The following is a 9401-nucleotide window of genomic DNA, read 5'->3' on the forward strand; positions in this document are numbered from 1 at the left end:
GGTCCCTGGGAGGTGCTGACAACCTTATTGAATGTTGTTAGAGCAATATTATCAGGAAACTGCCTTTCTTTTTTTTTAAACTTGTTTTATTTTTTATTTTTTTAAATTTGCATCCAAATTAGTTAGCATATAGTGCAACAATGATTTCAGGAGTAGATTCCTTAGTGCCCCTTACCCATTTACCCCATCCTCCCTCCCACAACCCCTCTCATAACCCTCAGTTTGTTCTCCATAGTTATGAGTCTTTTCTGTTTTGTCCCCCTCCCTGTTTTTATATTATTTTTGTTTCCCTTCCCTTATGTTAATCTGTTTTGTCTCTTAAAGTCCTCTTATGAGTGAAGTCATATGGTTTTTGTCTTTCTCTGACTGGCTAATTTCACTTAGCATAATACCCTCCAGTTCCTTCCATGTCATTGCAAATGGCAAGATTTCATTCTTTTTGATTGCCGAGTAATACTCCATTGTATATATATACCAGGAAACTGCCTTTTAAAAACCAGGACTCCCCTTCAGAACCCTACAACTCTGGCCAGCAGATTGCCTATGGCTCCATTTCAGTGGTATCCAATAGAAAGAACATAACTGATGTTTTTGTCTTTCCTAAGACTCTTTATAAGCCTCTTGGAGCCACCTGCTTGAATGTGTTCTCTCAATTAAAAATGCATTTCATTTAGGCTAAGATATTCAAAGACCCTTCTTAGGGTTTCAGGAGACCCTAATTAGCGACACACAGATTAATTACATGCTTCAGTTTCTTGTAACTGCCTTTGAAACATGCCTTTGAAAAATGCCTTTGAAACATACCAAAAAAAAAAAAATTGCATGTGGCAAAGAATATTTAAATAAGAAGATCCAGTGAAACAAAAGAAAGTCCACATAAACACTATAACCTTAAGAGGGATGTTCATTGAGGAAAGATGGCATTGACAAAATGTATGTAAATTCATACATTTTCAATTTCACTTAGTCTCAGCATTTTCATCTACCAGTAGCCCAAGAAAATGTTCATAGACTTGATTTAGGATTCATAAAAACATTACATGATCTTGATAGACTGGGGTTTTTTTTGGTGGGCGGAGGCAGTTTGTTTGTTTTTTAGCTCAGCAAAGCACAGGACAACTTTCTGCAAAGAAAGAAAATAGAAAATGTTGGTGATCTTAGGAACCATATGTTGGTGATGTATTATAACAAAAGTGAATTTCAGAGCATTTCTTGCTTTTTCAATTAATTGTTCTTTGTTTTTTTCGTGGCAGGGAAGAGCTTTAATCAAAACTTTTATTATGAAACTGATCAGAAGCCTAGAGAAGATGGAGATCACTTGTTACCTATGTCATATAATTAACCTGGATTTTGACCTCTGTTGGAAGAAGAGTGAAAAAATTAAAAATTAAAAAATTAAATTTGGGGACAAAATTTTTTCTAGCTTAAAATTTCAGAATGTAGTAAGAGATGTGACCATTTTTATACCTACAAAGACCAAAAGCTGTATTTAAAGAAACTCAAAGCTGTATGAGTTCTGGGAAGTATTCTACAAGAAAAACTTGGGCCTAGGAGTTGGGACTGAATTCATTATCTGTTCTGAATCTTGAAAGTGTGTCTTAACTGTGGCTCAGGTTTTCCTGGAAGAAGATAACAGGAGACCATTACAGGAGAAGGCAGGCTCAGTAACAATATTTTGTAGCATGTTTGTTATTGTTAGGTGGAAGGAGAAGCCTTTGAAGTAGTTTTAATATAGTTTATAGTCAGACATTCATCCACATAAAAAATATGAAGTTTTTTTGGCAATTACACTATTGAAGAAAAAGTAACCTTTTTGCTGTAATATAGAGTTAGGCTTGTACTTCAGTTTCCACCAGAATTTTGAATTTCCTGAGCATATGAATCAAGACCACATTATTGTTAAGTATGTCAATATCCTATTTTTTTTAGTTGTCAAGGGCATTACATATGTATAATTTTTAAAAAATGTTTATTTATTTTGAGAGACAGCATGAGCTGGGGGGGAGGGGGGCAGAAAAGGGTGGGGGGAGAGAATCCCAAGCAGGCTCCACACTGTCAGTGCAGAGCCCAGTGCAGGGCTCAATCTCATGAACAGTGAGTTCATGACCCGAGCCGAAATCAAGAGTCAGATGCTTAACTGACTGAGCCACCCAAGCGCTCCTCATATGTATAATGTTTAAAGGGTTCCCATTAGGCTACAGATTAATTTAATTATGTGGACAGGGAGGGAGTGAATGGGCATTGGGTCAAGGCCACAGCACTGAGAATGTATTTGGCCGATCGATGGGTGGGCTGAGTCAAACTAATAGGCACCCTGACTCTTCTTTGGCTATCTCATGTTGTCCTAGGCAAGTTCTGGATCTTCTCTAGTTCCTGGTGTATTAATTTGGAAAGCAGCATTTAACTACCTCACATAGTATAGGTTAGTATAGGTTAGCTTCTTTGCATTGCTTTTCCTTTGTATAATAACTCGTGTCTAAATTAATTCCTGCTTACATGAAACGTGACAGGACTTTTATTGCAATTAAAATTGTTTTTAAGTATATAGGTAGGAAATGTCCACATCTTATATAAATTTTAACTAAAAATGGAAGTTTTCCTCTTTCTCTCTAGTATGTTTTTGAATGGGTAGCTTTGGAGGGGGCAAGGAGAGGGCCAAATAGTCTTCACTATTAATATTAAATTGCATATACAAAGAGCTTATTATTGATAAAGCTATTTCATGTTAGATGTCTTCATATTTGCCAAAAACAATCTTGACATTTCGATTTCTTTCTGACCAGATATAACTAACCAGGATAGATTGACTATACGATAAGATACTTGGTTCACTTATTTTTTTTTCTTAACTTTATGATTGCCAATTGCACTCATTATGAGGCCACCCAAAACTAAAGCTCTGAGTGCATGCCCCAGTAAAGCCATTGAAAGTCTAGAAGATATCCAGGTAATTTACAAAATATGTATGGTATGTGTTTGTATGAAGGTGGTTCCCTTATCTCAGCATTGTTTTTCATTCCCTACTCACTTAATGGATTTTCTACAAGTTCAGTATAGGTCCAAGTCACTGCTGGGACATTTCGTACTGGGCTCATTTGAAAGGTAATTGATAATGATCTTTAAAGCATTATAAATGTTAATAACATTTGCCATCACTAAATGCTTAATTTTATTTTTAAAAGGTTTCTGTTTAACTGTTTACGTTTTAAACTTGTTTTCCTAAACTTATATATGTTAAATGAAAAGAAGATTTGTTTTTATCCCACGTTAACCCTAGAATGTAATCATTTGAATGTCTGCTTGCTGTCAGAGTCTACATGGGCTTAAAAGGAATCTGGGGAAAGGTCACCATGTGGATCAGTTAGGAGAAGCACAAATTAAAAAAGCTAAAGAAGGATTGTTGTTTTCCGGAAGCCAAGCAGTGACGTGGGAAGCTGGGAATTCTGGCACATCTCTGTCTCTGATTCCCTTTTATATGACCTTTTCAGGCAAGAGCAAATCATTTAACTCTACATGAATGTCTGTTTCAAACCTATTAAATGGAAGAATAAGGGAACTCCCACATTCCCAGGGAGAAACTTGGAGGCCTCAGTCCAGGAATGAGACTTATGCCCTACTTCTGCTATAGCTGAACTGTAGTAGGAAAGACTGGAGAATGCAGTTTCCACGGCGAACATCCATAGTGCCAGAGAGGCTCTCTCACTCTCAAAGGGCAAAGTACACCAGAAGAGCTTCTTTTTAGAAGAGTGTTCCCTGAAACAATTTAATGGCATATAGTCATTTAAGAGGATGAGGGCTAAACTCTCCTTTAGGTTGTGTGACTGAGGAATGAAATTTTCTGATTATTAGAACATTTCCCAAAACCTAGCAATATATTTAATAAAAATGCCATCTTATTTGATGGCAATAAAATGCAGTTAGTGCTAAAAGTGTATGGTAAATAACTCAAACTTTTTTTTTGATTCATAAAGTGCTTTGGAGTCTTATACATATAGCTGTGAGTGTACCTACATAATTTCTATTTTCATGGGTCTGGATGAAGGGGAATTTATTTGGTAAATAAGACTTCATTTCTACCCTGGCAGTATTTTAAGGGTGTTTGTTCACATTTATGTGCCCTACATTTACTTTACATAATAAAGCAAGTGCAGGTTTTACCTGATTTTATTCCCACTTTTTTTTTTCTTCTCCAGCATCTAGTTGTTATGAGTTGGCTGCTCCCCTCCTCCTTCCCCTTTGGTGCCCACATAGTGAATTATAATGACTTGACTTAATATTACTTCTGACAAAAAGATGGAAACTGAGCAAATATTCTCTGTAGGCTTTAAAAATATGTTGGCTCAAATAACACCTGATTTAGTTATTCATTTGTGTGCTTGTTTTATGTTTGCCTTCTGTTTCATGATTTTTAGGCAGCTAGGATCTTTGTATCATTTACATGTTTTCAGTAATGGATACTCTGATATCTGTCAATCTGTGGATTGAATTTTTATTCTGAAATGGGAAGAAAAGGCAACATATTTATTCCATAAGGAAATAGCTGATTTAGGAGAATAACTTATTTTTATGACATTGAGATGTTTTAACCAAGAGAAATATGGGTCATTTTTTTTCCCCTAAAATATTTATAACAATTCCTTGTAGGAATGGGTGGGACCAGTCTTCCTCATCTACTATCCAGCTGTGATGAGTAATGGAGCCTAGCTCATTCTATTCCCTAGTGTGTAATAAATGCAGAAAAACAGCGTGAAGGGTACAGTCCTTAAATCAATTGCATTGTGTTCCACAAAAGATCCTGGCTGGAGGTGGCAAGGTGGGAGAGTACCAGAAAGTAACTGGTGATGTAAAGAATCTGCCTGGAAATGTTTTTGACTAATGCATTTTATAAAACCTTCTACTACTATGAGTTAATAAGACACAGGTTAAACCACTCTCTTCAGGAGAGTAAAACGCAGATTAAAACACTCTTCTCCTCTATGCAATTTACAGCTATAGCCTAGATTAAATGGTCCCTCATTCTGGCTTTTCTTTTTCTCACATGTAATTATTTTTTTAGAGATTACGGATATTAGTAGGAAAAAGTAAACATCATACTAGAGAACAGATGCATAATTATTTATGTGTCAGGATTATGTCATGATTCTGAAGCAATCGTGTATGCCATAATATATATTCAGTATGGAGTATGGATAATGTGAGATTCTTCTTTTTCATCTTGTTTATGACATTTTACTTAAAGTATAGATCAACTAAGTTCATGTTATTGTACTTTTTTCTTGAAATGTGCTGGTCTTAATGTTAACTAATTAGAAATAAAAGTTTAAAAAGATCTTTCTTTTCTCATGTATATAATTGTGCTATTTTTATTATTAATAAACTTCTCTTTTAAGAATCTCCCCACATATTTTTTTTGTCAATTAAGATAAAGCACTGTAGATTCTAGCAACATTTGTGTTATGATTACCAGCGATACACACATGAGCATGAGGTGGAAACGAAAATCATCTTTTGATTAATCTTTGTGTAGTGAGGATTTAGGTGAACTGAAGACAAATTTAGAGCCCAATTTTTGCCTTAAATTTTGTTAATAGTTAATGATGCTGAGTCATTATTTCACCTCTCTTGAACTTTATTCTTTTAAGCTCTTAGAAACTTTCATTTTTTCCTCATTTGCTTAAGGCAGGGATGGAAAGAAAACTGATAGAGTTGATTTAAAAAAGATTGGTGAGGTTGGTAGCTAGCACCAGCTGTCCTGTAACTAGAGAAGGAATTGGTCACCTGTCTAAAGAGAACAGATAAGACCTAAATATGGTAACAACAGTCTAAACCAATTTTGCATGGGAAGGGCAGGAGGAAAATCACCTACCACCAACCTAAGCATCATCATCAGAAACCTCAATTTTCAATTTCTTTCCTTCCTACATTTGCATCTTGGCTTTATGGCAACAGGGCATGAGGAAATCCTAAATCATTCTTAGACAGGGGAAGATAGTCTTAATTTGATTCCAAAGACAACATTATAAAAACACAAACAGAAATATGTCTAATAAAAATACCGGTTAACTAATTAATTAGTAACCTCGTTTTAGTTATTAATTAGAAGAAAGAGTAATAACCCTATTATTTTTATTTTTTAAATTTTTATTGTCTTTTTAATGTTTATTTTTTGAGAGAGAGACAGAATGTGAGCAGAGGAGGAGCAGAGAGAGAGGGAGACACAGAATCTGAAGCAGACTCCAGGCTCTGAGCTGTTAGCACAGAGCCCCATGCAGGGCTCGAACTCACGAACCTTGAGACCTAAGCCCAAGTTGGACACTTAACCAACTGAGCCACCCAGGTGCTCCAGTAGCCCTATTTTTAATAAGTCTGGTCAGGATAAGCCCTAGTCACTGTTAGCGCTTGCCCTCATTCGATAATCTGCTTTCTAGGTCCTTCTGAATATATGTCCTATCTGAGCTAGTTCTTGATGGGCTGTGTTCCATGAACTAAACTTTAAATTATCTTCTCAGCAACGCACATGCGCGCGCGCGCGCGCGCGCGCGCACACACACACACACACACACACACACACATTTTGTGTCCTACCCCCCTTTTTAGTATAAATGAATTTCTACTCATATAATAATAGCTGTTAAGGAATCATGATTTTCTGAGTAACACCAACATGGTATGTGGGCTTTTTGGGTATAAATCATTTTTCCAAATGAATAACTCCCATTGTCAATATTTCACACACTGTGGCAGGTTTGGGGAAGAATACACACATTTTCAGCAGGGGGGCCTTTGAAGAAGCTTCAGAAAACTGACAAAAACTCCTTTCATGCCTTTTTCTATCATGCACATGCTTCATTCCATTATTTACCAATGCTGTTTTGTAATTTTTTATTTGTGTCACTGATTTTCCACTAAACTGAGTTCTTTGATGTTAAAGTCATGTCTTGCTCTTTGTTATTTATTCATGAAACCAAAGAGTGATTTGTCTACTGCAGACAGTTTGTCTACAATGATTATTAATTCAATTGGCTTGAGATAATGGGTTATATATAGATATCTATTTCATGACTAGTAAGCAAATGATTAACTTGTATTTTTGGAACAAATTAGTTGGACCTATGTGTGGTTTACAAACTGTTTTGAAAGAAATGGTTTATAGAGATTTCAAAATAACCATAAAGGTTTCAAGGGATCAGATTTGAACATTTATATCTATCTTATTCTCATTGAGTAATCACAGATCATAAAGTAGTAAGCGTTTTACAAAAACTTATCAATATATGGATTGTTACATCCAGATGTAGTAGCCTGAGTTTCTCAACCACAGACTCGAGGAGGAAGCTGGGATGAAGAGAAAGAGTGTGAGGAATGTGCTAGGAGAGTAGAAACACGCTTCCAGTGTATGGCTGGTGGAGGTGCCAAGATCGGAGAGCTTGCAGAGAGAGGTAGGTTTGTAGGAACAAAAATTTGACTCTACTTTCTGTTGGTAGATTTGGGAGCATAATACATATAGAAGGTACTGTTTAATCTTAAAATACAAGTTTTTTTTTATAATGCTTTTATTTATTTATTGTGTAGGGAAGATTGAAATAAAGAGAGCAAGATGTGACTCAGTTCTTCCCTTTCTTAAAAAAACAAACAAACAACAGGAAAACGCTACCAGAGAGAGGGATACATAGTTGGTTAAACCTGGTTATTCATGTTCTTGTATTCATGAAAAACCTTGGTTATTCATGTTCTTGTAATGATATCTTTTGAAAATTAGTGATGATGTGCCTTCACTATTGGTCATGTTTGTCTTGCACATAACAGCATCTGATTTTGGTATTTCCTCTCAGGTTCCCAGTGTTTACATGAGGGGAAAATTGGTAACTAAACCTAGCAGACTGGCTGGTGTCTCTGTTCTCTGAAGGAAAAGCCCTGAAGAGAGAAGGCTTCATGCCAGGTTCCTCGAGAACATATTTCCCATATATGATATGACTTCTTGGAAGCATCTGTTTGGCTCCATGCTCCTAGGGGGTGGGTATTAGTTTTGCTCAGTGTCGATAATTGGCATATACTCAACAAAGATGATATTGCTGCTTACATGATACCATCAAAGGTTTGTATGATACAAAGCAAATGGTAAAAATTTTATTTCCTATAATGAATGAGCAAAACCCATTTTTGATTCAGGTTTTAAACTGCTATTGCTCTGAAGTTAGAGAAAAAATATATTAGAATTATTTTAAAGTTTGAGGAAAAATTAAATTGTAATGATTTGAAAACAGGTATAGATTTAATTTCTAATTGAATTTTATTGATAAGTAGCTATGATGCATTTTTCCCTGCCTTTTTACAACATTTTACCATGGGTCCCACTTTTACATTTAAAAATTTTTATACAGAAAGCTTTTATGAAATTTCTTTTCCTCAAAGAATCTGCTTTCTGCTCTCTTAGTATCTTATTTACTATAAATGAGAGAAGGCTGATTTGAATTAAAGAAGAAATTGTTCTGTATCTTTTCTCTTTAAATATTATTTGGATTCGGAAGGCCACAGATAAAATAAGCATCTAGATCACATTCTACCATTCAGTGACAATTTCATTTTAGATGACTAATCAATAATTCATGTTGCAGTCTCTGCTGGGAAAATGGATTCGATGGCCTGTTTCCAAGGTGAGAATACTCTTCAAAGTATCTACATAAGGAGACTGTTGGGTTGGAATTGCACCTTGAAGATGCTGCCTGTTTCTTTTAAAAATGTAAATGTAAAGATAACTTATTTCTAGAGATATGTATTTTCCTTATGAAGTGCTCTCCGTGACAGTACTCTCTTCCTCATAATAGAAAGCTCTAAAACACATGTTGAGGATTGGAAATACCTTCTGTTCAATAGTGTCAGCCAGGGGAAAAATTTCCATTGCTTCACTTCTTCTTATTTTACTTTCAGATTTGCCAGTGATGTTTCAAAATCAGCATTTAACTTGGAATTGCAAGGCTGCAAGCTTAAATGGACTTTCCATTAATGAACAGGTTTAGACATTATTCTGTCTTGAGGGTAGTCTTAAGTTAATTTAAACTTAAATATATAAAATTGGTATTTTAGAAAGATCTATAAAATCAGGTGATTCTTCTCCGTTTTTCTAAACCAAGATGGAAAGAATAGGAATCTGGTAATGTTAGTGAGTATGTTGTAAACACACTGGCTTTGCCAGAATTTCTTCAGGGCCCAGGTGGGAGCCACATTGATTGATGGCATTTAATCATTTCTTCTTGACCCTGGCCTGTGATACACTGTGCTACCCTTCATCTACCTACACAGTTACATCAGGACCTCACAGTGACCATCACTTGGGACGGTTCAGCAATGTAGCAAGGGAGGGCCAGATCCCTGCTCTTTGTGCCAGAACTTACTGGGGAAAG

General features: G+C 35.7%; 1 protein-coding gene across 3 annotated transcripts in view; it reads left to right on the forward strand.

Annotated features, from left to right (window-relative positions):
• IMPG2 (interphotoreceptor matrix proteoglycan 2) overlaps positions 1–2593 on the forward strand; it is an 89814-nt gene extending 87221 nt beyond the window's left edge. For all 3 annotated transcript variants that reach the window (XM_058731563.1, XM_058731564.1, XM_058731565.1), the window contains one exon: positions 1254–2593. In XM_058731563.1, coding sequence (XP_058587546.1) covers positions 1254–1266 — 13 coding nt within the window. In that variant the 3' untranslated portion in view covers positions 1267–2593. The remainder of the gene's footprint in view (positions 1–1253) is intronic.
• The last annotated feature ends 6808 nt before the right edge of the window (positions 2594–9401 follow it).

This window comes from Neofelis nebulosa, chromosome 5 (genome assembly GCF_028018385.1).
Source record: "Neofelis nebulosa isolate mNeoNeb1 chromosome 5, mNeoNeb1.pri, whole genome shotgun sequence".
NCBI lineage: Eukaryota > Metazoa > Chordata > Mammalia > Carnivora > Felidae > Neofelis > Neofelis nebulosa.